Source organism: Maylandia zebra, linkage group LG7 (genome assembly GCF_041146795.1).
Source record: "Maylandia zebra isolate NMK-2024a linkage group LG7, Mzebra_GT3a, whole genome shotgun sequence".
In the NCBI taxonomy this organism is placed as follows: Eukaryota; Metazoa; Chordata; class Actinopteri; order Cichliformes; family Cichlidae; genus Maylandia; species Maylandia zebra.
The window spans coordinates 16,310,542-16,337,791 of NC_135173.1; the positions used below are offsets into that span (position 1 = coordinate 16,310,542).

At 41.2% G+C, this 27,250-nt stretch overlaps 1 protein-coding gene across 11 annotated transcripts in view; it reads left to right on the forward strand.

Moving 5' to 3' along the window:
- tjp1b (tight junction protein 1b) overlaps positions 1–27,250 on the forward strand; it is a 71,918-nt gene that overhangs the window by 35,467 nt on the left and 9,201 nt on the right. For 5 of the 11 annotated variants that reach the window (XM_023153468.3, XM_023153472.3, XM_023153474.3 and 2 more), the window contains 21 exons: positions 15,140–15,196; positions 15,679–15,803; positions 15,924–16,026; positions 16,246–16,561; positions 16,915–17,021; positions 17,399–17,567; positions 17,676–17,820; positions 19,800–19,930; positions 20,487–20,592; positions 21,289–21,439; positions 22,046–22,154; positions 22,239–22,458; positions 22,607–22,791; positions 22,873–22,968; positions 23,050–23,132; positions 23,231–23,441; positions 23,554–23,654; positions 23,734–24,084; positions 24,419–24,649; positions 25,685–26,551; positions 26,993–27,084. In XM_023153468.3, coding sequence (XP_023009236.3) covers positions 15,140–15,196; positions 15,679–15,803; positions 15,924–16,026; positions 16,246–16,561; positions 16,915–17,021; positions 17,399–17,567; positions 17,676–17,820; positions 19,800–19,930; positions 20,487–20,592; positions 21,289–21,439; positions 22,046–22,154; positions 22,239–22,458; positions 22,607–22,791; positions 22,873–22,968; positions 23,050–23,132; positions 23,231–23,441; positions 23,554–23,654; positions 23,734–24,084; positions 24,419–24,649; positions 25,685–26,551; positions 26,993–27,084 — 3,956 coding nt within the window. Of the gene's footprint in view, positions 1–6,770; positions 6,810–9,562; positions 9,678–15,139; positions 15,197–15,678; positions 15,804–15,923; positions 16,027–16,245; positions 16,562–16,914; positions 17,022–17,398; positions 17,568–17,675; positions 17,821–19,799; positions 19,931–20,486; positions 20,593–21,288; positions 21,440–22,045; positions 22,155–22,238; positions 22,459–22,606; positions 22,792–22,872; positions 22,969–23,049; positions 23,133–23,230; positions 23,442–23,553; positions 23,655–23,733; positions 24,085–24,418; positions 24,650–25,684; positions 26,552–26,992; positions 27,085–27,250 lie in introns of those variants that run through there. The other 6 variants (XM_004567665.6, XM_014410211.4, XM_076885884.1 and 3 more) reach the window with 5 other exon arrangements.

Sequence of the window (27,250 nt, forward strand, 5' to 3'; positions counted from 1 at the left end):
GCTGCAGAGGAAAACAATCAACCACCTCTTTCTGGTGGTTCCTTATATCTCACAATCTTGTTTTGAATACAAAAGAAGATTTTGAGATGTCTAAGCGTCACTTCCGGCCAAGATGCCAGGTATTAAATGTGTATGAAGTTCTGTTATGTTTTTTGGAAAAATATAGCAGTGGTCCTGTCATGCATTTCACTTGTGTTGTTTTTGTTAATACAGTCTATGACTTTAGCACTGAATGCTATTTAACAATTACAGTGATTTTTTTTTTACCCTATCACATATATAATTACTGCATATTTTACTGGAAGTTTTTTGTGATTCATTGACGCACATCTTCATCTTGAACTCCCTTGTGCGTGCGACTAAAATGTGTAAATGCTGGCGACTGGCATTGTGATAGTAACACTAGATGAATGCAGCTGGGAAGGAAAATAGATTTGTCAAATGAAGTGGGAGAGTCGTACTACAGATGTTGTTTGTGGTTACCCTTCAGATGTTTCATTGCACAATCCAGTTTGCGTCTTTCTTTCCCTGCTGAAAAACAGATCAGAACACAGAGCTGTACAGGCAGCAACTCTGGCAAACATGTTACTGTGAAGAAGAAAATATCAACCCAAGGGCAGACATACATGTTGGTTTGTAAATCATGTTGCCCTGAGCTGTCATGAGAGCAACCATCATCTGAGTCATTGCGGTTTTGGAAGGAAGGACAAGCGCATCTGATATTTTGCCTACTTAAGTTAAATTTGACTGACTGCAGCTTTGTAATCCTGTGTATTTATAGAAACTGGCTGGAATTAGGGGCTTATCTGTTTGGTGGTGACAACAGACATACTAATGAGACTGAATTACTGTATTTATGCCATGTGTTTATACATGCTGCACCTATAAACCTTGGTTTTGCAGATAGGACTATGCACACAGATTGCTTTCTTATAAAGGATATCAAAGTGGATGGCCTCCGTGTAGATGATAAAGAATGTGTTTAAATTAAGGATGCTGGAAAACAATGGCTGAAAATGTTTGATTAGAGCCCAGTCCTGATTGTTGGGTGCTGATACCAATTTACATTTTTAGGCTTATGTATATGCAGACACAAGTCAAAGCTACATTAACAAGGAGAAAACAGAGCCATTGTTTATTAATTTACTGGAAATGTATTGTACAAACTAGATACCTGAAAATGAAGGTAGATGTCTTATCGTAAATTAAGTGTGACTTTTCCAATATTTAAAATGAAAATATGTTTTTAGGCTGTGGCTGAATATACTGGCTTTTACCCCATCCAATTTGGACTGTAGGTAACTGGATTCAGTGCCAACCTCCAAATCTGCTGGTGCTGCCGCTGCTAATGTTAGCCACATTTAGCAAATAATATGACAATGCATGTGCAATTTTGTGCACACTGCAATATGCCACACATTTTAATGGCTTTTAAAAGAAACTGAGAAATGTGATTAGGGCTGCAGCTAGCGATTATTTCAGTAATGATATAATAATAAAATAATAAGAATAAAAAATTCAATTAATCTTTACTCTGTGTTCTTGGAAGGCTTTGTGAGTTCCTGTACATGGGTTTCTGTCTGTGGAAGTGAATCAGTGAGTTTGTGTCTGTTAGCCTTTAAAGGAGAATGGGGTGGGTGCAATGAATAGACGCCAGCGTATCAGCACTCTGAAGTTTGCCCTGTGCTTTGATGCAATGTTTCTGCGCTGCTTAAAACAAGATGTTATGATGGTGTAGACGTTAATTAATATTAACGTCTCAGTGTCCAACCTAAAATCCCGCATGTCAGTGGCTCAGTTTTACTGGCCCATATACATTTTTATTGGTTTGTGGAAAAAAAAAGTTTTCATTTTTGAATATATCAATGCAATTTAATTGAGACAGTATTTTATATTATTTCACTTTGAATCCGAAAAATGTTTCTGAAAAAATCTTGAAATAAATATGGTCTAGTATTGCCATGCCCGTTTTCGACTCGCCCATTTTCGTTTCCATGTACAATAGGATGGCTGCCGTCAGCCTTCAGTAAGCTGTATAATTTAAAGGTGCCATCAGACTAAGTTAACAGTTAATCTGCAGATTTTAATAACTTCTGGAGGCTTACTGCAGACTTTTCGCTGTGTAAAACAAACTGCGGTGGATGGAGCAGCTACAAAGTCTGTTTTTCTTCACGTCTGAGTTTGTTGATCACGTGCTTTGATGAAGGACTCCCGCTCGTTTATCCCAGTAAAGGTTTTAATAATGATTACGGGAACAGCGCTGCTGTTTGGACGCTAGAAACACGCCGCTTTCTTTCACGTCTCAGTAACGGCTCCGCCTCTTTGCTCTTCGCGGTGTGTAAACAGACTCTGTTTCCATGTTAAAGTCATCATCACTGCTGCTGTTGTCAGTGTTTCTGTTTAAAGCTGGAAGCTGTGTGGACTTAATGTGGTCAGACTTTTTATTCACACGCTAATCCTAAATACGTTTGTATTGCTGGTCTGTTTTCAGTCGCAAACATGGGAGAGATGCTCGCTTTCGCGTTTCCATGGTGACATGGCGCTTCAGAGACAAAGCATCGAGAACTTTTTTTTTTTATATATAATTTTTTTATAATCGAATTATTCGAAATACTCGTTGCAGCTCCAAATGTGATTGATACTCATAAATGGTTCTTCAATAAAAATGCAGTATTTTTGGACTATGCCTAGCTTAAAATCACCTCAGCTTTGACTGTTTTGCCAACTTTAGATGAGTCAAGGGTATTTTTTCCCACCACATTTTTAGTCAGCCAGGAAATGAATCACTGGGAAGGTCCCTAGTAATTATCAAGTTACTGCAAAGATGATACATAAATATGCACCATAGTCTCATAAGCTGTGATGCTGACTGTGCTAATAAGGCATTGCAAACAATGAGTTTCATATCTCGATATACGTTCTGTGTAAGTGCAAGTGCGTGAGAAGTGTTCCCGCTGATTTACCCAATGTGTTACACTGTAAATAGTTTGCATTTCAGTGCTAGTGATAGCCTCAGGGGCCACTAGAATAACAAAGAGGGGAATTAATGAGTTAGCCTGTGCTATTTTGAAGAACTGTAACATAGGGCTGGGCCATATTATACCGTTCACGGTAATACCGGTATAATGTTAGGCAACGATAGGAAAATGAAATATCGCGATAGAATGGGAGTAAAACGCGCATGCGCAGTGCCTTTGTTTTCATACGCACATGGCCGATTGTTGAGTGAAACAGATGAACCAGAATTGGTTTGTAAAAATGGTGCAACTTCCATGATGTGGAACTGGTTTGGTGTTTGTCCGTCAGATACACAACAAAGCACATTTTTTTGCAGAACATGCAAGCGGCCGTTGTTATTATCATATTTGTCGGACTAAGATGCTCTTAAATCTGGGAGTAATCTGGGTCCTAAACTCCGTATGCTTCAGGTCAAACGAACACTGCAGCATCACTGAGCGTTAAAAACTGTCTAAATTCTTTCATCTTTAATAAAACGATCAGCATTGCTGCTTTACCAGGTGTAACTATAAAGTTTAACTTCCAGGCATCCATGAAAACAAAAGTTATTACATTTAACGGAGTTAGAAGTTAGCAGGAAGCTAGCGGAAGTTAGCTCGCTAGTTTCGCTAGTTACCTAAGCATGTTATTGCATGTTCTGACTGAGAGATTTCTGAAAAAATTCAAACGTACATCTCTGCTATCACTTCCAACATAAATGAAGACAGGAAACTAAACAGCAGTGACGTTTGTAGGGTTACTGAAGTTGGGCTAGCTGGTATATAATGATGTGCTACGTGATCGCTAGCGACACAGCTATGTTAGCATAACATAAACAGTGAAGCTGGAGGACGAACACTAACACTTTTCCACTTATAAAAGTTAACGTGAAGGTTCTTCATGGTTAGAGACAAATGCAATCGCATGGCAGGGTGCTGTAAACGGACCAAACTTCAGTCAGGAGAACAACTGAGATAATCCATCCACAATACGAGGTTAGTCATCAATATACTGCAGCAACATGGGAATAGAGCAGCTGCCAGAGAATTCAACATTAATGAATCAATGGTACAGAAGTGGAGGAAGCAAGAAGAATGAGTTTAATAAAGTTTGATTTATCTGACTGCTTTGTTTCACTTAATGTGCCTTATAATCCCGTGCACCTTATGGTCCGAAAAATGCGTACTGCACACTGCAGTTTAATGTTGCAAAGCACCTCTTTTTAACTTCAGTGGATATTATACATGGTTATGCTCAGGATATGTCAGCCCATTTCTACTGGAAATGCCTTTTGGTTAAACTTTCAGCAAGGAATTTGCATTTGCACTGTTACATTTTTATAAAGCTTTAATGTACATAAAAACCAGCTTCTTGTTTAAGTGAAAATAAATGGAAGGTTGTCTTTTTGCGCTAGTAATGTTGTGGAGTTGTATTTTGTCTCGCATCAATTATATCGTCAGTTATATCGTTATCGCAAATTTTCAAATATATATCGTGATAAATATTTTTGGCCATATCGCCCTGCTCTACTGTAACATCTGTGCTTACATCTGTCCCAACATGTTAGTGTATCGTACTATAAGGATTACAGTGTATGTACGTGTCTGTTTCCTAACTCCTAGACACGTTAAGCAATGTGGATGAAACTTTCTATCTAGGATTATCAACATCTATATAGCTTTTGGGAATTATTTTATAACAATTAAGTCTATACATATTATAAATACTATTTGCGGTAGCTTATTTCAGAACAAACAGCTGCATTAACTGTTCGTAAGTTGTTGTTTGCAAATACATGATGATAAACAATTTTTAATGCAATGGCACTTTTGGATCATTTAACTGTGTCGTCATGCATATCTGTAAATAAGTGTACATCAAACAGTGACACCAATAGTTACTGTAATTCTTACACAATGAAAATGTTGCTTGCAAAGAACAAAAATAAATTAATATATTTATCATGCATTTGTTTGGCATTTACTATTTGACTGTGTAGAGTGATATAATGAAGACAAAAAGAGTAACATGTTGACTTAACATACGTGTTTGTGCCTTAATACATGAACAAACTGAACAAGCACCACAGGCCTGGCAGGAACTTGCCACGGGGCAGGTTTTTGCTAATTTACTATAATTCACTCGTGGTTTTTGTCCATTTTTTAAAAAAAAAAATCATTATTTATTTGAACGACTGTTTTCACAACAAAGCATAGTTTGGAAGTATCTAATATTGCATGTGTTTAAGGCTTTTGAGTTAGCATTCTGTAGATCAAGCTATAAATGATGGTATTTTGTTTCTTATGTACTACCTCACCCTTGGACTACATTTTGGAGACAGTGTTAGTAGATCAATGGGTGTGTTGGACATGAAAAGGTCATTGCTTTGATCTGTGGCCAAATTTAGACTTCCTAGCAAACATGTTTTAACAATATGTCATTGAAATCTATGTTCTCATAATACATTTGCCCTCTGTCTGGTCATATGGCATGTTTACGTTGTGGTTGTAGTTTCAGTTACACAGAGGCTAGCTTGTGTAAATCAAGGCTGTCATAAATCCCGGTGTGAAGGGGATGTGGAATTATCAGGACGAATAGGCTTGGAAACTCTTTCATCAGTTTCATTTTGGCGTGAACCTCCTTTTTCTTATACTGTAGAAACCTCCCTTATCATTGCTGTTTCTCTTTGGCTCTGCTGTCCTCATTTCAATCACTGTGATGAAGAGGAGGTGGGGGCAGGTCAGTGGCTCAGCTTATCAGCACATTCCTGCCTTCTTGTGTGCTCTGTGTGGGGCACTGATAACTTCCACTGGGATGATTGAGTTCAGGACCAGATTTCCTGCTCTTATGTGCTCAGGACACTCTCGGGCTCTGGTTAGCATCACTAACTGGTGCTGTGGGGCCTGCAAATGGTCTTAGCTCACATTAAGCCTCCATCCACGTGAGTGAGTATCAAAACTTTTAAATTATGTTGTTATAGTTAATGGGACATAGCCAATAGGAATATACGTATTCAAATTCTTTCTTCAGAAAAAAAAAAATTGTTATTTTTACTAAAAACGGCTATATCTGATTTTAGCAGAAATCGTCTAAAAACGCACCTGATCAGCATCTATGGCAATAGCATCCATGGTACTAACTCTAAAGAGGTAAATATTTGCCCAGGGGTTCATGGGAAAACTTGGGGGAAAAAAGAAAACTGATTAAACATTAGATCTTGGAGTCATCCCAGTAAATGCTAATGTCTCCCATAACTGCATGACTTTCAATTAAATGTTTGCTATCTTAATTTAAAAAGTGATGGACATATCAGTAATTTATAAAGGAAAATATTTTGGAAAGGTTAGGGTTAGACATCACTTAATGCAGATTGGCATTTAACTTACAAAACGATTATTACATATACTGAGGCAAGTCATCCAGTCAACTCACTCTGTTGTCCATTATTTACTACACCACATGTGCTGGGTTTTTGCCATGTGTTGTGCGAGAGGGTGCAGAAAACAGATAAAGTGAAGAAGCAACACATGTCTTGTCTCATCTGATGAATGTGTACAAGAAGAGGAGTGTTGGGCACTTATGACAGCAGCAATGTGGCAGCCAAGGCTCTAATAACAGCTAATTATCATACTGTCTAAACACTAATCTGGAAACATGTTAATTGCAGTGTTGACTGCTAGTCTTGACGCTTAGCACATTAAATAAGATTTGCCTGCAGACTGCATTCATTTCAGGCTGAGAAACCCAAAAGAACTTTGGCCTTTCGTGTAGTTTCACATTCAGTCTTTATGCCCAAATATCACCTCTTCAAGGTAGGATCGTGTACTATTTTGAATTTGAAATGTGTTGTTACTAAGGGAACCTAAAGAGTAGAAAGCTAAAGATATAGTTGTAATCTGAGGCCAGGATGCACTTTAATAGAAATCCAAGCACAGACTAAAAGCAATTAAATGATCTGTATTCTTTTATGGTTTGCAATGTTTTCCAGCACCAGTTTTAGTAAAAGCAATAACTGTGGTATTTAATGTGAACTGTGAACGTACAGCTCAAGTTTCTAACGTTCAAACAGAAACTGCTGCAGAAGTTAATATGCTGTAAATATGAGTTCAAGTTACTGGAAATAGAGCTGTAGTTCATTTAAATAAGGGAACTGGCGGTTCTGTAGCTCAGTATCTCACTCAGGTTATGCCAAATATTTAAACATTTTAAAAGAAATTTTTTAAAATCTTTACATGATAAATATGCACACAGAGTGACATTTAAAGCATTTCTGGACCCCATTTTTTTGACCTTGTAGATGTGTGTTTTGCTGTATGTAGCTACACATTGTTTAAAGAAGATGATTGCTGCTCAGGTTCTTTACATTCCTTTTTAGTTTGATGTGGAAATAATTAATTTGGAGGCAGGAGCTAGTGGAGAGAGCAAACTATGTGTGGAATCTGTCACCACTCTCAGGTTCAGCTGAGAGGGATGTAAATTTAACTCTTCCCCCCTTCCCCGCCGGTGACTGGGTGTCTGTCAGGCTTGTCCAGCTTTATCATTATCCTGACTGATGAGTGGGATTTCATGTCCCACATGGCCTTAGTAAGCTGTGAGCTCATGTCCTTGCATACTTGTGAAAATCTGCTGCTTTTTTTGTTTATTAGTCTATTTAAATTTGAATTTCAAATTTAAATTTGAATGCTTGGTCAATGCTGTTTTACAATATGAGAGGCTGAAAAACTCTTGTTGTAATAGTTGGTGTGTTTGTTCATATATTTTTTTTTATTGTGGTGCATATTATGCTCCACTTCCTCTACCAAATGTGTAAAAACACAATGGTAAGCCATTCTCAGATGAGTCATCCATTTACTTTGTCTGGATGCACAGTGCATCTGTGTCAGTGGTCACTGCTGCCGAACATGCTCAAAGGGGCCAGTGTAAAGATTGGGTATGCAAATGATGCCCTTATAGCAGTCTGTAGTGACTGTCTCAATAAATGTCAGAAATTTTAGAAGTAATGAGCACTCTGTGACAGGCAGTAAAGGAGGTTTAAGTGCATGAGGTTGAGTGGATGGTTTATAGTTTAATGTCCAAAAAGGTACCCAGAGCTTTATGTGGGTAGCTGATGTCGTTGTGAAGGATGAAGTGCAGAATAAAATGCTGCTACTTCAGCCTGTAATACAGTAGAAGTACAGTAGTTTTTGATGCTGCTGTAAAGTGAAGGGTAACGCCATTCCATTCCTTGATGACTGCTCTTTTCTTATTGGTGGCGAAGGAGACAGCAGCTCTCCACAGACTTGGTGTGTGTGTAGGTGGCTGGGTGGTTGGCATATAGTGCAGATGACTGAAGTTGCCTTGGGATGAATTCATATGTTTGTGCAACCATGCAGATTGTCCTTGCGACAGGAAGCATTCAAATCAAAACTGTAAAATGACTTGACTACTGAAATAAACGCAAGCACCCTTATGGTGTCTTACAGTGTCCTCTAAAGGCTGCTTGATTATATGTGGACCACAAACACTGGATTGTGCTTCAAAGAGGCACATAAATGTCTCCACAGGGGGCGATCCAGTGGTTGGATGGTGAAAACGCAAACTGCAGCTCCACATAATTCCCTTTTTCTCTTTAATAGATTTTTTTTACTGTCTCTACAGCAAAGAGCACGAAGTACCTTCACAGATTTGTACATAGTTAGATGTCATGGGTAAGATAATAGTTCAGTTAATTATAACAATAATAGGTATGTGAAACCAAACAAAAAAAAGAAACAAACACATTAGTTTGTGTTTCTTATTCCCAGATGTCTTATTTTTAATCTTAAAGATGCTTGGGCTTAGTAAAAAATGCCCTATAGTATACGGCTGACTGAAAGCAGCTGGTAGCTGATTGAACATTTTACTTAACATGTTAGGTTTTTGTTGCTTTGCCTGCCTCTTGTAGTTCCCTGTGTGGGTCTTTTCATTTCATGTGCAGTGTCATCAATCTGTTAATTTTACCCAAAGATTATATGAATGTCAGATTTAAAGGTGGTTGTGTTTTTGCTGTAATCATGGAATCTGTGAATACTGACCATGAAGCTAACAGAACAGCCAATCTTCTGTGGGATTTCATTAACACGTTTAGCATAATTTATGCATGTAATGCAGCACACCTGAGAAAAGCAGGAGGTGGTTTGTAATATCCCACATGCTGAGCGAATTGGTGGATTCTGCTCCGATTTAACGGCAGCTCAAGGGTTAAGTCCGATACAGCAGTTTACACTGCGGATGGATGTTCACTAGTACAGAGGAGTCCCATGCTGTAGCGGAACTGCAGATCCCACACAGATCGCTGCCAAGCTGGAGGGGATTTGTTTCGATCCCCTGAGTGTGTAAGGATAGAGTTAGAGGGAAGGATACATTCAGAAGGAAGATGTTGGTAGAGGACACAGACCCTCACGGGCCAGAGGAAACGTTAGGGTGTAGCTGCGGAGTGTGTTTTATAACCCCTCACCTGTGGTCGTAATTTCTGTGGTTTCAAATCTAACAGAAGGAAAGAGGAAGGTGGGGGCAGTGTTCCTCGTAGCACTGATTGGTGCAGTCATGCACTGAGGCTGCTGATGTGCGTCTGCAGGAATCTCCTGCTGGATTTACTGGGGAGTAGTTGGAGTTGGAGACGCTTTTCTCTGTGTCCTCTGTAGTGAGCAGGATGAATTCATGTAAGTACCTCTAATCTTCTATGCATCAGTGTTATCTGAATACTTATGCAGCAAATAGATGAAAGGAGTAAAATTGAAGGAAAGGGAGTTTCACAGTTTCCTTTAGATAATACATGTGCTTCATGGCTGCGGATTAACTTTTCTATCAGTCTTCTGGGTTTCTTCTCTTGACCTTCGTATCGCTCTCCTGCATCTCTGCCACTGTGTTCCCTCAGGTAGAGATCCGCAGTACGGTGTCTTTCCATGTTGTATGTGTAGAGTGTCACTTGTCTCTCAGGGGAACCCTTGACTGGCACTAAGGCATGGGCTCTCATTAGCATTGGGCTATGCTCTCCCCGGCAGGAGAGTTTTAGCAGTTGTCAGCACTCCCCAGTACATCGATTTCAATTGCTGAAGTGATCAATCATCTTATTCTACTTTGTTGATTCATTGCCAGCAGCCACAGTGTTGTGTATTCATGTTGTTGTTTTCTTGTCTTTGGCTGCAGTGTAATTTGAAAACTGTCTTGGAGAGAAGCAAAAGGGAAAGAATTGTTTTAACTCAGCAGTATGTTTATTGCTAGGATTGAATATTTAAGCTTGCAGCAGACTTGGCTTCATTTGGCTTTATTGCTGCTAATCATGTGCTGATGCATGTGAACAAAAATAATTGTGAATTATTGCTTTCAGCCACCTGTAAACCTTTAATTATCATATTTTATTTGTTTCGACTCATTACTACTCTTGAAATATGAATAGTCACATTTTCATCACACTGGCACTGAAACAGATTTGTGAGAACGATCAAAGTCTCTTTTTTTCCCTCAGACCTTACAAAGAAATACAATAAATAGGCAGTACAAAGAGAGAGTGGATGTATTTTCTTTGCAGTATTTTATCATTTGTTTTGGTCGATTTGTGGCATTTACTACAACAAGAACCTATTAAATGTTCCTCAGTGTTCATGCTGCAAGGTTCCCCCCCTAAATCACTCTGTTGCAGCACCACAACAGTAGAATTAATGAGAGCTATTTTTAGCTACTCTGGTCCCAGAGCGGTCAGAATTGAATAAGTCTCTGCCTCACCCCTAAACCATACTTCAGCACAAAATCGCACAATGTTGCCTCAGTTATAACAAAATATCATTTGCTTTTTTTACGCAGAGTTGCGTTTTTTTAAGCAGGGCTGTTTGATTATGGTAAAATAAATATTATCATCCTGATTGTTTGAAACAATTTAGAGAACATAGTTAGGCTTATCGTGTGTTTTGCTAAACTCTTTAAAACAAAAAGTGTATCCATTTGGTTTACCTCTTTAGTTTTCCTTCAGGCTCTCTCTTTGTTATCTTGGCTCAAGCTTAACCAAACCTGCTACAGCCTGGCAGGGAGGGAGGTTTTTGCTTTTAGGGGAGGGTTGAAGGTCACCGCTGTAAAAGGAGAGGGGTCTGCTCGATTCAGTGACGCAAAACAAAACTAGAGCACTATTTTTATGTTAATTATATTGTTTTCATAATCATTGCAAGTCAGGTTTGTAGCTGCACATTTGATTAGTTGCAGGCCCTTTATTTGAAAGTGACAAGAATTGTCACAGCTCCCTGCCAAACTGTCTGCTAGTATTTGCCAAGTAGACAAAATTTACTGTTTCGCTGACTTCAGAGAGGACCTCCGGGGCACACAAGTATATTTAAGTTTGTTATTGCTCAGTTTTATTGCCACTGGCATACAGATAGTACCTGTAACAAGAAGCCATTTGCCCCTCAACTTGCAAAATACACATGTGCCTTTTTAAAAATATCTTTTGAGCAAGAAAGCTAGATTTAGCTTCTTAAATCTGAACGTCATCTGTTTGTTTGGAAACTAGGTTGGTCACGGTTTTTGGTTTATAGAGCAGCTGAAGGAGTAATCAGGAAGATGAGCTATGATCAGTAATGACAATAATTGTTAGTAGCATTCTGTAATTGATTTACAAGTGGAAATTAAAAGCTTGAAAGACTGCTGGCAGAGCAGTATTTTATGGACATGCTATAATAGTTTGTTCTGCAGAGGAATAAAAAGCCCAGTGGGCTCATTGATGATTGCGTTGTTTTACCATTTGTGCATTGATTTGACACAGTCCTCTTTGAGCAGAGCTTTCCTCTCCGTTCTCCATCTGCATTAAAGTCCATCTGTGTTGTAGTGCTAACTCCCATGTTGCCTAGTTGTAATCCCCCAAGCATGACCCAACCAACATGGTGTGTCTCACTGTGGAGCGGCTGCCAGGCCTGGCTTTAGCTTGAGGCATGAAGCCTCTCTTGGCACCAAATTGTGGCTGTAAAGGGTGTACACATTATGGCACTGAAAGTCATCAGTCACGGGATGTTGGTGCAACTTTACAGCAACCTATGCTCATTTCACTGAAAACAACATACCTTACTTTGTGTTTACTTAAAAGAAATGTTTTGGACATTTTTGGAACAGGAAATGAACATATTTGTTTTTGACAAATATAAAGTCACTAGTTCACTGTTTAGATCTTATGGCAAAAAATAGTAGTGCTCATTTGAGCCACAAAACTTTATGAACTTTATGAATTGATTTGGCCCTGTCTTTATTTCCTTTTTTTAAAATTTACCTCCTACAGTTTAGAGGAACCTTCAGACCTGTCCTGAAAGGCCACTAGAAAGCCACACAGTCCCCCCTCTGTTACCAGAGCAACAAGCTCTGCAGGAGCAGGAGGTAGCAAAATTATATCCCTTCACAGTGAAAGGTGTGTGCATGTGATAGAGAGAGAGAGAGGTTGTTTTTCGTCTTTTTCCCTTGGTATTCGGTCCTTTTGTTTTGCCCCATTGCAATTTTTCAGTGATTTATTTGTATTCAGTGGAGCTTTAGAAGCATCCTCTAAACATGTTTTCCAGACAACTAAATTGACATCTCTTGCTACCCACTCTAAAACATTATACGTTTGTGGGCGTACATGTTTGTGTTATGCTGCATAAATGCTTATAAAGAAGTTTTGAAAGTCTGACTATCAACTGGAAACACCCCCCCCCCCCAATTTATCAGTTAGAAGCAAGTCTCTATAAATTTAGGCAAAATGTTTGAGCTCTTGGCGTCAGCATTTGCACAGTGCTGATCAAGAAGACTGGGGCATAAATCCTCCTCCCTGAAAGAGCAAACTTTCTAGCGGGAGATCATTCCTCTGCTTTCACCAGACTTGTTTATATTCAGATGCCCCCCACCCCACCCTTTCTCAAGAGCAGATAATTCAGTGTGAAAGGCCAGGGGGAGTTCCCCTGTTCAAACTTTGGTTCACCCTCCTTGTGTGAGCCCCACTATAAGCTGCTTGAGGAGTTTGTGACTGTTGCTGCCAAGCTGAGCACGTCTGGGGCCACTTGTGGCATTTTATTTAGCTGCCTGTATTCCCAGACGCCAGCTAATCTTTGGCATTTGGCCGACAGGTCGCAGCAGACATAAGGATGATGTGTTGAAGGAGGCCAGGGTGCTAAAACAATAAACGGCACAGCAGCAGTTGGTCAGCTAAGCTGCTGCCTCTGAATATGATTTCTGCTGTACAAAAAAAAGTTGGACATTGTTTTCTTCACATCTGAGTTACTTTTTTTGTTCAGACATTTGCTTCTGCAGCAGCATGGCTGTTGTTATTTTCAACTTCAGAATCTCTGGGTGTGTTTTTAGTGTTTCTCATCACACACATTTTGGTGATGACTTAAAACTGTGCAATATTGCAAAATACATTTTGATAGTTTAAAAAAGGGTGTCCCTGAATCTTAACTACTGTGTAAGGTTGATTAAATTGTGCGTCCTTGGGCTCACAATCCCTTAGTACCTTATATTTTTGTTGCCACACTCTGACGGGGGATGAATTTGGGGGTAAAAGTAATGGGATGGGTTATCTTGTTTTCATAATTGATGGATGCCATTAAGGACAGGTAGCTTTACTGATTAAAAATGATTAACTGAATATCCCTATTCCCTATATGAGATTTCATAGTGGTCTGTAGTTCAGTATTTGGCCTGCAGACCATCGAAGGTTTTTAGCTGTTTATCGCTCTTTGTGGCTTAATAGCACTTCCATTATCAAGTTGTCATACTGATGTGCTGCAAAATGGTTTTCAGTGTGAAACTGGACTGACTCTTGCTAGATGTTTTGCGTTTGAAGCTGCCAACCCGTCGACAGCAGTCTCAGTGGCAGGTCTAAGCACTGGAACCGATGCTCCTTTTCAGCGTGAAGAGTAATCTCCCCTTGCTCATTTTTCATCACATTTTAATGTACCGCAACATGAGATTTCTGCATAGGTGGTTAATACTGTAAGCGTTCGAGGTGTCAAAGAAATAACCAGCAAAGCAGAAGGGGATATGTGTGGCAGTCTCACCTATTAAGATCACAAGGCTAGGATCATTTTGCATGACAGATGGGGGTTATTGCATTAAGTGCTGTGATGGTGGTTGTAATTTGCCCCAATGGGAATGACCTCGTAGTATTTTATATGCAGTCCTTGAATGTCTAATGTGTTGTGAGATTGCAGTGGAGGTAAAATGATACAGAGCCAGAGATAAGAAGCGGGCTGTAGGTCGCAGAGGATGGCGTTAACCCAGCAGCTGACTGAGGTGACCTTAATCTTATCCTCTGTGGTTGTTAATGGGGCTGAGGTTGTCCTTCAATTTTAGAGACTTACTGCCAGTGTGGCCCTATTTAATGAAGGAGGATCTTTGTCTGTTGTGCTATTGTACTCAGTTCACTGTAAACTTGGGACCTCATACTGTGGACCCACTACAAAGAAGACTGTCTAGTCTAAAAACCAACATGTTTATGGTGTGTGCCTGGGCTATTTGCTGTGCTCTGTTGTGTCATCTGTATCACTGTGAATCAGCAACAGTGTGAAACAAACAAGCGTCCTGATGTGTACCCTGTCTTAATTTTTAGTGGTGAAACACTTCCCCTTCCACTAGGAACCTTGGTAGAGGACAAAAATAATCAGTGCTATTATTGTGTATTCAAATATTCTGTTTATCTTTTTAATTTTTTTACTAAAGTCTCTCAGTGTGCTTTCACAGTCGATTTGCTGTTTATAATCTTTACATCCTTTATTTGCAGTATGAATAATACAATATGAATAATGAAATGTAGCCTAGATTGCCCAAGTGGCTGATGTTCATAAAGCAGCAGTAGTCCAAACCCTTACCCTCTATTTTTTTCAGTATCTCAGTATAAGTAGCTTTTGCTGCAAAAGTGGTAAATGCTACTCTACACATTATGCAGACATTTAGCTTGGACAGATAACGCCTACTCTGTTCATTAAAAAACAGCACATTGGACCTTTTATGCAGACTTTGTTAAAGGTTAAACACTGAAGGAGACACTGTCAGATGTATTTTGGGAGCCACTCTTCCACCTTTTTATCAGTTGGAATAATGAATTATTTTAACTCTTCTTGTCTGAACTCTGGAGCTTATGTGTTAAGCACTGCGCAATTTCTTTGCCTTTCAGAGTGCAGCAATGGAGGAGACAGTCATTTGGGAACAGCACACAGTAACACTACACAGGGTGGGTATCTGTTATCCTTCCTTTACTCTCTATAATTGTCTATGTTGAAATTATGCCCTATCCTAAACGCTCTCTGCCCTACCTGGTTTACGTTATTTTCCCTCTATCTCCCATCTCAGCATTTTTCTTCCCTGCTATTTTCAGGATCACAGCATGTAGGGAGTTAGCTCACTGTGTAATTAATTGCACGTGGAACAGACAAAAAGCTTTTCTTCTACACGATTCCATGTTTTTGGCTGTGGAGCATAAATTGCACAAATGCTGATCTGGCATCTTTGTGCACATTGTTTGCACGCAAACTGCATCGCTTCAAAGTGTTCGACTGCTGTATTCTGTAGAGGTGGTTTAACAAACAATTATTTTGTTGGATTCGTACCAGGAGGTGGTCATTTAAATACATCTGTCTCTACTCATCAGTTAGTGTCTTGGTCCATCCACACATCCTTATCTTTTTTGTGTTTTGTTTTTATTTCTGTGTGCAGGCACCAGGGTTTGGCTTTGGGATAGCCATTTCAGGTGGACGGGATAACCCTCATTTTCAGAGTGGTGAGACCTCCATTGTCATCTCAGATGTGCTGAAAGGAGGCCCCGCAGAAGGCCTACTGCAGTAAGATTTAGTTGTATTATCGGGAACCCAGTCATGCAGCTCATTTTTTAGTATTAAATTACACTGCCTGCTCCATAAAGACTCCACTGTCTGTCTGTTCTTGGTATCTCATTTCTTTAGGGAAAATGACAGAGTCGTTATGGTCAACGCTGTCTCCATGGATAATGTGGAGCACGCGTATGCTGTTCAGCAGCTTCGTAAAAGTGGGAAGCTCGCCAAAATTGTGAGTGTCACATCCCATTATGAAGTCTTCTTGGAAAGCTCATTTTGTAGTCAGACTTAAAAAGTGTTTGTAGCAGAGATATGCATATTGCTAATAATGTTATTTGGGCTCTCTCATATGTTTTCGTAGTTCACTAGCAGAAGAAATGTGCATGATAAGGGGAGTGCCTGGCTCATGTTGGTTGTCAAGCTCATTTCATGTCTTGTTCCCTTCGTTTAGACAATCAGGCGCAAGAGGAAGGTGCACGTCCCCATGGGCCGCCTGGGAGAGAGGGAGACTATGTCAGAGCATGACGAGGAGGAGGATAGCTACGACGAAGAGATATATGAAACGAGAAGTGGACGCAGTGGCGTGTACAGCGGTGTGGGCGGCACTATGGGCAGGCGCAGTGGGCGGAGCGGCGGTCGCAGGGACAGGGAACGTGAACGCAGCGGCTCACGGGAAAGAAGTCTCTCCCCACGCTCAGACCGCCGCTCGCACAACCTGCCCCCACGGCCCGCCAAGGTCACTCTCGTGAAATCCCGCAAAAATGAAGGTGAGGCTCACAAAGTCGGGGATAAAAAGGGAGTCAGAACAGTGGATAGTGAAGCAGGGAATCTCCTGCCATTTGCTTTACATGACTATTAACAGACAACCATATTCTCTTTTAGAAGAGAATAAAGCCTCCAAATCAGCATTGGTTAACTGCCAGAGCAAACAAAACTTGCCAGCCACAGCAAAATCCAAGTAAACTCAAGTAAATCTAAGTAAAAGAGCAATTAATCTTCTTTAATCAGTACTGTTAATCCCAGTGGGAGAAGCAGATGTCAGCAGAATCGCAGTCAGCGTGGTGTTGTCACGTGAACTCTGTGCTAACGTTGTCTTTGTTGCTGTCGTTCACTTTGTAAGCAGAATATGGCCTGCGCCTGGCCAGCCACATCTTTGTCAAGGACATTTCCCCTGAGAGCCTGGCAGCCAGGGATGGCAACATCCAGGAGGGGGATGTTGTACTGAAGGTGAGAGGGGAAAGGCAGAGAATCACTGGAAACATAGAAGATAAACTGAAAATGTTTGATCATGTTCTTTATATAATCTAACCTGATTCAGATAGAAGGATGTGCAGTATGTACTACTTTGTCTCATTGTATTAATGTTTTGGGAACATGCTGTGTAGAAGGACACCGTCACATTTAGCAACATGCACATCTTGATCCTTTCCTTTAATGCATAGACTGGTTATGGGGAGGAACATTAATGTGGTCTCATACCATTAAGATAATAACCCCAGACATGTCACCTTTTGTAATGTTTCTCTTTTCATTCAAGTTCTGTGGCTGTGTACGAATGTTTACTTCATGTCATTTCTGATGGCTTGTTTTGCTGATTCTTTCAGATTAATGGCACCGTGACAGAGAACCTCTCTTTGATTGATGCCAAGAAGCTGATAGAAAGGTCAAAGGGCAAGCTAAAAATGGTGGTTCAGAGGGATGAGAGAGCGACCCTGCTGAACATCCCTGACCTCGATGACAGTATTCCCTCAGCCAACGCTTCTGACAGAGATGGTGAGAGTGATGTGAATTCAACTCAAATGAGTGGATACGAAGAAAGTCAGACTTGTCAGGGCAACTTTGAGGCTGCGGCCGTTTCACAGTATCTTTATGTTTAACCAGACATTTCAGATATCCATTCTCTGGCATCCGACCATTCCAATCGATCACATGACAGACATCGTAGCAGCCGCTCCCGCTCTCCAGATAGACGATCTGAACCCTCAGACCACTCCCGACATTCACCTCCACAAATCAGCAATGGCAGGTAAAGAACATCAACCCGGCTTTCAGGAAATGAATAAAATCGTGGGATATAGTTGCAAGAAACATTGTTATTTTTGTATGTATATATTCTGGTTTTCTTCTTTTCACAACTTTCTGTGTTTGATGGAATGAAGTTTAGAACAATACCAATTTAAACTTGAACAGCACCATTGATCACCAAAATGTGGGTGGAGTACAAAACCACTTTGATACTGGGTTGTCCTAAGCATAATTTCTCTACTGGTTTTTAGACTGTTGTTGATTAATTAAGACAGTAATTTGCTATTGAGTGAAATTAAAATAAATTATATGCAACCATTTAGTAAGACTTTAACATCTTTTAAGTAACCACAACTGATGATATTTGATTCCATGCTTTAAAACAAGCTTTTTCCCTTCCTCTTTTCTGTTTTTCTCATGAAAGGTAGTGTGTGTTAGCACCAACCATTACTCCATTCACCACTTCTTTTGACTCTAACGTTGTTTGAAAGTACCTCATTAATTCTTCATTTAAACTCAATAGAGCACCACAGTTGTTTCCCTTTCACTCTGCTCACTGACCTGACAAAAAATAAAAGTCAGCTGTTAAGCCGCAAAAGAGTCGGTCTTGGTCAAAATTACGGTTGAAAGCAGATCAAGAGTCTGCTCTGCTGAGCGTAGAAGCTCACTGCTCTTAACTCTTAAACATGGTGCCATAATTCAAAGCTGTTGCTGAATGGGATTTTTCTGCACTTGGTTATTCCTGTTATACTTCAGCAGCTGGAGAAATCCATACGTTTGGTGCCATTCCCCTATTTGAATATTGAGGATTTGATAAACGAATTATTCGATTTAATGTAGTTCAGTAGAGTTGTTGGGACTTTGACAAACGACTGTATATTCACAGCCCTCAGTCTAAAAGAAGTGATGAATTTGTGTGTTGAAGATCGGTCTTTTGTGTAACAGCAAATTATTAACTGATGGATGTTGCTGTTGATATCAGACATCAATTATTTAGAGACATTTCTTCTCAAGATGAGAGAATCATTTGAATGTGTCACTGGATCTTCTTCTTTTCAATGTTTTGGTGGACAAAACTGCATGTTCACCACAAAGGAAATCGTGACACACAGTAATAAAAGGCCATCTCCAGTTGCCTGTTTTAAGTCGCTCTCTATTTTTTCCTATTAGGCTCATCCTTTCTTGTCATTTTTAATATACAAAAAGCGAAAATCTCTATAATGTTCTAAACAGTGGCACGGGCACACTACCTTGTGTATTTTAGTTAACAGGAAGGAGTTCTTGTGACAGGATGTTATTTGATTTGTTTGTTTGAACCTGATCAGTGATCTGGAACCCTTTCTCTCAGCTCGTGAAGTTGGCAGTTAAGTGCAGCCTGGGATGAAAAGAAGTTTGTTCCTGTCCAGCCAGTTCAAGCAGGATCCTTTGTAGTTACTTTGTCACACAGTCTGTGAACAAAGCAGCTCTCTTCCCAAAAAGTTAGCCATGTGACCAGGAGAGCCACAGATCTATGCCACTGGGAAGCCTGTCTTTATCCCTCCTGTTCCTATCACTTGCTAAGAAATCACAATCAGCATCTGAAGTTTCTGTTTGTCAAAATGCATGGAAATTTGGACATCATATGTCACTGTATATTAGTTTATACAGTAGTTTACGCAATTTTTCTTTTTAAAGGAAGTCAAAGTAAGCTGGTCTAAAGCCAGAGCCTCACAGTGAAATTCACCTGGAGGACAGAACCCACTCTGACACCTTGGATAAGCTGCTCTAAAAATAGAGCACGAAAGACTGGAAAGACAAAGTGATGACCTTCAACACTAAGATGCAGGCGTAGAAAGAAGCTATTCTTAGCAAATGCATGTTCTGTTTAAGAGACAGTTTCATGTTGCCTTGCAGCACTACATCTGCAGAATGCATTATTCATGATCTCGTGCCTCATGTTCTAAAGAGAGGTTATACAAAAACATCTTTTTGCATCTTTAGTCACAGAAGTCGTGACGACGAACGGGCCTCAAAGCCGGCTTCAACACCAGCGAAGCTAGCGGAGGAGGTACCTCTGCCCAAACCGAAGGAGTCAGGAGGCAGAGAGGAGAAACAGCTCCCACCCCTCCCAGGTCAGATGTAAATCAGTCAGCCAGAAAATTACATGTTGGTTTGTATGTCTAAGAATAGTCATTTGTAAATCAGTGTGAATCTTGAGAAACGGTGTGTAATGGCCCTGTCTGTCGTTTGCAGCAGAAAATTTACATGAATTAATGAACTCTTATTCGAAACAGTTATTTTTGCCCTTTTTTGGTTGTTGCGCTTTTAAAAAGTTAGATCCAGACGCCTGCCGAGCCTGGCTGAGTCAGCCTGGAGCCAAGTGAAAATAAACCATATGAGCTGATCGAGCCTGACGTTCCTCCCCAGCCTCCAGCAGTCTGCTGCCTCTCTCTTTGACTTCCTAGCTCAGGACACTGTGTGCCTTGAGTGTGCGTGTGTGCACACAAGAATGTGTGTGATAATATTTTGCTTATATGTATATGCACACTGTTGTTGTTTTTGTTCTTATTCTCACTCATTTTCTGTCTGTGTGAGGGTATTCCTTTGTTTATGATGATGTACAGCCAGTGTTACGTGTTCATCATCTGTCTGCCATAATAACATGAATCCCTGCACATTTGTATTTAGAACCCAAGCCAGTCTATGCTCAGCCCGGACAGCCAGATGTAGACCTGCCTGTCAGTCCTTCTGATGCTCCTGTGCCAACTACTGCCCATGATGATAGCATCCTACGGTAAAGTTTACAATATAGTAATATCCTACACTCTCTCTCTCTCACACACACACACACACACACACACACACACACACACACACACACACACACACACACACACACACAGCGGGGAAAAAAGTACTTTTGACTACATCAGGAGAGCTGTTATTCAGAAAAATGTTTTAAAATGCTTCCATGCACAGTCTTATCTGTAAAGCGCAGTATCTGCAGGCTTCAGACTGCTCTAAACACTCAGTGGCAGGTTTTTTTTTCTACTCTTGGGTCTCATTAGCCTCAGATAAAAAGGATACCCTAAATGTGGTCATCTCAGAAGTGTAGGTCTGACTGTGAGCACAGCAGCCCCTCCCACCTGCTGTTCACATGTTTTGTTTTCAAGGTACAGCCAGTCGGGAGAAAATACAACAGGGAGGGTGGTCTTGAAGGGAACAGTTAAAAGGGCTTGTGGATTATTTTGAGCTGTGAAGTGTGCTGTAATGAAGATTTGTAGCTGAAAACGAGGGCAACAGGACCCCCATTAATGGTTAGCTGCCAAGTTGAATGAGCAGGACGCGGAGTGATCAGTGGTTGTGTCTGAGAATGTTTACTGTTGTTATTTTTGTTATTAGCAAAAATACTGAAATCTCTTTAGAGAAATCTGGCTGACATTTAAGTCATATCAAAAGAAATGAACTTGGCAATTGTTTTTATTCTCAGGCCAAGCATGAAGTTGGTGAAGTTCAAAAAGGGGGAGAGTGTGGGTCTGCGGCTCGCTGGGGGGAACGACGTGGGCATCTTCGTAGCTGGAGTGCTGGAAGATAGTCCAGCCGCTAAGGAGGGCCTAGAGGAGGGCGACCAAATTCTCAGGGTAAGATTATTTTTAACGTAAGCTGATTGTGAAGTGAGACAAACTGCAACACATATGATGAACAAGAAAGGGGAGCTGTTTAAGTTTGGAGAGAAAAGTGGAAAAAAGGGATAAGCCATTTTGTTTTAACAGTGGGCACATCATAGTGCGTGTAAACAGTAGTGTTTTATGGGAAATGTTTCTGAAACATTCCCTTAAATATTCATGGTGTTATACTCTGGCTGCTCCAAAATTCCTCTATCTTCAAGCTGGTCTCTTAGCAATAGCCCTGAGGGAGCGTACACAAAAACACCGTTTCCTCTCGCTGTGTTTGTCCCATTCCCTCACAGTCGTATATCTCACTGTTTGTTCCTCCTCCTCTATTCTCTGAGTATATTGAGGAATGACTTGACTTCTTGTAGTGCAATAAAACCTGCAGTTACCCAGGCATTTCAGAGAAGAGGAAAAGCTATGCGAACCTCTGTTTAAATGGAGATTTACATTTTCTGAGATGTGCTCCTTGAACAATAAAAGCTTCTGCTTAAACTTGAAAATCCAAAATAAAACATTTTTGTATGAAAACCATAAAAAACATAAACCAGAAACATGCTTTTTTCCAAATTCCAGGTAAATAATGTTGACTTTGCAAACATAATCCGAGAGGAGGCGGTGCTCTTCCTCCTGGACCTTCCTAAGGGTGAAGAGGTCACCATTCTAGCCCAAAAGAAGAAAGATGGTAAAGGAAGTGAAAAGAGAACTAAGAATTATCTAATAAGCTGATTGGTTTGCTGATACTGACTTAACGCTCTGTACTGTTCAGTATATCGGCGGATTGTGGAATCAGATGTTGGTGACTCTTTCTACATCCGGACACACTTTGAGTATGAGAAGGAATCGCCGTATGGTTTGAGCTTTAACAAGGGCGAGGTGTTCCGTGTGGTGGACACTCTCTACAACGGCAAATTAGGCTCCTGGCTGGCTATTCGCATTGGCAAGAACCATCAGGAGGTGGAGAGGGGCATCATCCCCAACAAAAACAGGTGAAAGCATCCCTTCTCATCTCCTTTCGAGTTGTAGTTAGTGTGTGTGTGTGTGTGTGTGTGTGTGTGTGTGTGTGTGTGTGATGTCTTTGTGTACTGGCAGTGTTGATATTAGTCCTAATGACAGTATCTCTGCTTTTGTCTACAGAGCAGAGCAGCTCTCCAGTGTGCAATACACTCTCCCCAAAACAGCAGGTGGAGACAGGGCTGACTTCTGGAGGTTCCGTGGTCTTCGCAGTTCAAAGAGGAACCTGAGGAAGAGCCGAGAGGATCTTTCTTCACAGCCAGTCCAAACAAAGTTCCCAGCTTATGAAAGAGTTGTGCTGAGAGAGGGTGAGGTGTCTGTTAGCCCTTTTAAGAGTAACAGCACAGTTTTTTTTAAGTCTGTTAATGGTTTCTTTTCTCGTTGTGCAGCTGGCTTCCTAAGACCGGTTGTAATATTTGGACCTATTGCTGATGTTGCTCGTGAAAAGCTTTCCAGAGAAGAGCCAGATCTTTTTGAGCTTGCAAGTATGTCAGTAAACTGCATAAAACACATTTAGTACTCAAGAAAATGTATTTGTCTTAAAATTGTCTCACCTCATTTCCTAGAGAGTGAACCGAGAGATGCAGGAACAGACCAGCGTAGTTCAGGAATAATTCGTCTTCACACTATCAAGCAGATCATCGACAGAGTGAGCTCTTTATGATACATGCATAGATTTTAAAAATAATATATAATTGTTTGTGTGCGTGCATTTGTTAAAAATAACTCTTTCTTTTCTTAATGAAGGACAAACATGCTGTACTGGACATCACTCCAAATGCTGTGGACAGGCTGAACTATGCTCAGTGGTACCCGATTGTAGTCTTCCTAAATCCCGATAACAAACAGGGTGTGAAGAACATGAGGACCAGGTTGTGTCCAGAGTCCAGGAAGAGTGCCAGGAAGCTCTATGAGCGAGCCATTAAACTGAGGAAGAATAATCACCACCTGTTCACCAGTAAGTGGGAGAGAGTTATAAAAATACCAGTAAATGAAAAAATGTAAATTGTCTTTTTTTTTAACATGCTTTGTTCTTAATGAGCTGCCTGTAATGTAAACTATTCTCTTAGCGACCATCAACTTGAACAATATGAACGATGGTTGGTATGGAGCGCTAAAGGAAACCATCCAGCAACAGCAGAACCAGCTGGTGTGGGTGTCAGAGGGCAAGGTGAGTCTATTCTGCTGCGCTGAACACCATTACTGTGAATAAATGAGCCATCAGGTGACGGTTTCTCTGCTCTATTCAGGCGGATGGTACTACAGAGGATGACTTGGATATCCATGATGACCGCTTGTCCTACCTTTCAGCACCAGGTAGTGAATACTCAATGTATAGCACAGACAGCCGCCACACTTCTGACTATGAGGACACAGACACAGAAGGTGGAGCATACACAGACCAGGAATTAGATGAGACTTTGAATGATGAGGTGGGTCTGCCCACGGAGCCTGCCATCACCCGCTCCTCAGAGCCTGTGCGAGAAGATCCTCCTGTAATTCAGGACACCCCTGGTTACCCTGGATACCAGCACCCCGTGCAGCCTGACCCAGCCAATCGCATAGACCCTGCTGGGTTCAAGATGGCTGCTCCGCAGCAGGTAAAGTTCATATCTGGCATTGCAGACAGGCTTTGCCTTTCAAAGATGGATGCATGGGTGAAATTATATGACTGAAGAGCAGAGGAATTACTCCTTTGTATTTAGTGATGTGTCCTGACCTTTTTGTTAAGATTAAAAGTTTCTTGACTAAGTAATGAATATTTTTAGAAGCTACTGGTATGTTATCGATTCTAATCACATTTCTGCAAGCGATTTCTCTGGCTGGTGTAAAACTGATTCAGTGTAAGGAAGAAGATCACGGTGTTGGGGTAAGCTGTACTTTCTGTGCCCTTGGCAGGCTGTATTATAAATGTCTCTTAACAATACTTCACAGCAAGGTGAGGCTGCTGTGCCCATGCCCTCGTTGCCTCCGACGTCGGTAGCAACCCCTGCTGCTGAGCAGTCTGTACAGCTAGAGGGTGTGCACCTAGAGGAGCCGCCTGCTGCAGCCGCAGCTCCTCAGGCTGACTCACTTAGCAGCCCCAGCCCTGCCCCTGAGCTTATTCAGCCCCCACCACCACCACATGAACCCCACCCGTCTGGACTGCCTGGTCCAGAACCAAAGGTACCCGCTGTTTCACCAGCCACTCGGACCGGGCCTGGGCCCCAGCCTGCTGTTTTAACTGCCTGTCTTCTCACACATGCTTTCCACTTGCTCTCTGCATGACACGCCCACACTGTGTGACTCACTGAGCCCACTGTGTGCCTCTGGCTTCCAGAGAAAATGTGTGACAGACTAGTCCACATGCACCACAGTGGGCTGGGAGACCAGAAGGACTGGTACATCTGAGTCTTTGACCAGGGTGAAGACATCCACAACCAGCCCTAACTGTTGCCTTACTTCCTTTGCATGGCTCCTAATGTTTTTTGGGTTCCTTTCAGCTTCAACTTTTCTTCTGTAGATGAAAAATAGTGTCACAGTAGCATCGTAGTGGGTAGATGTGTCGTCTGTCGTAGTGCCAGTAGTTTGACATTGCATTATATGCAAACTGAATGTTTTTTGCATGATGAAAGCTAACCTGCAGACAGTACTCTTGGTAATAAATTCCTTTCAATGAGCAATTCTCCCTATGGAAAAACAAACTTGCATCTGCACACTGCATTATGTCTCTCTTGTGTAGTTACGCCCTCTGTATATGCCAACAGATCAACCTTCCATAGGAAGTACTGTAACTAGATTTGCTGTCTACAGGCTACACATCATTTGTTTGAAACGAGGCCTTTCAGAAATGTACAAATTACTTGCTAGTGTGCCATTTATCAAACTTTAAAGATGTAAAATTCACTTGTGTTTATATGGATAACCACCATTCTTGAAAGGCATCTTGTCAAACAGGCATTCAGAACTGTTTTTAATAATGGGAAAAGGTTTGCCTGAGTAAATGCACTTTGACTTAATCTTGGTTTAATTCATCGGTTGAGAGATTTTCTTTGGTTAATGTTATTGTTAAACTTTTCAAGGTTTTAGTTTATTTCCTGTTAATTAATTTAATCTTAATCTGGTGTTGGGAGAATACTGGCTGCCTTCTGTCCTGCAGCACTGGTTTGTTAAAAGTTTGCAATGGGATGGATCCATTCATTTAATTCTTTTTCTTCACAGATGTACAAGAAAGATCTTTACAATATGGAGGACCCTGTGCGAATCAACCATAGCCTAAAGCAGTCTATGAGCTATAGTCACCAGCCGCCGTACCAGGACAAACAGCCATACCGCGAATACGACCACCCGCCTTACGGATATGATGGAGGCGGCTACACGGAACCAAAGCCTCACAACACTGATTCTCACCTGCACTACGACAACCGTGTGCCTCATTACAACGAACAGTGGCCCCCCTATGACCAGCAGACCTCGTCCTCCCAGCCCGCAGGGTACCAGCCGGGCCACCAGCAACCCATGGGCTACAATCCCCGGTCCCCCTATGAGGATGGACCGGGAAGGGACTACAGCCCCCCTCAGCCACGCTATGATGAGGCCCCACCAGTGGGCTATGATGGCAGACCTCGCCACAGTAAACCTGGACCGATTCGTTACGATGAGCCCCCTCCACCACCTCTCCCTCCGGCAGGCTACGATGCACGTTCCCCATATGAAGCAGAGACCCACAGCTTCCCCATTAACTCCCCTCGATCACCAGAGCCTTCGAAGCAGTATTATGGTGACTCTGGTCTGAGGTCGACCTACATGCCTGGGCCTCCAAACCGGGGTTTTAAGCCAGGGATGCATGATGCTATGAGAAACTCTGAACCCACCATTCCTCCACCTAAACCAGAGGCCCTGCCCTCCCCAGGCGATCCAGCAATCACCCCAGGGTCCAAACCTCCTCCACCTCCACCCCAGGAAGACCTGGATGAGGACCCAGCCATGAAACCACAGTCAGTGCTCAACAGGGTCAAGATGTTTGAGAATAAACGGTCGGTTTCTATGGACAGGGCTAAAGAGGGAGGTGATTCATCAGTACTCCGGGTATGTTTATCTCACCTTAGTTACAATAAGGATTCTGGCTCAGTAACGCAACAACGTTAAAAACTTGATGTTAGAACTCTGTATTAACTTCATCACATTTCAAATATTTGCATTTGTATTGCTAACAGCAAACTGGTTAGAGTCCTAGTTTAAATACAGATAGCTATAATCTTGAATAAAAATCCTATTTAAAAAAACATTTATGTATGATAATAAAATATACAAGGTAGGGTGTAAATGGAGTCCAACAGGATATGGTATGTTATGTTTCATTGATATGTAGTTATCTTGAAAACGCAAGCTTGTTTATGAGATTTTTCTTCCTTTTTTTTTTTTTGTCTGAACAATTTTACATCTTTCAGGCACAATGATAGATATGTGTGCAAAATCTAAATCTAATGCAAGAATCACTAAAGCAGAGGCCCATGTTTGTTTTTTCAGCCTGCAGATATTCCTAAGCCTGTGATAGCACCTGGACCAGTCCTTAAAGCCAATTCCCTCAGCAACCTAGAGCAGGAGAAGTCCTCCTATAGGTATGTAACCCTCGCTGCAAAACCCCAGACTACAGGGTAGGTGAGTGAAGGACAGTCGCTCATAAGATCCTTGAAAAGGAGTCTTAGAATTCATTTGTTGTAGTTTGAGCTCCATCTAGTGGATGCCGCAAGCCCTGTAGGTTAGCCTCAGTGTCATTGGCTGCCT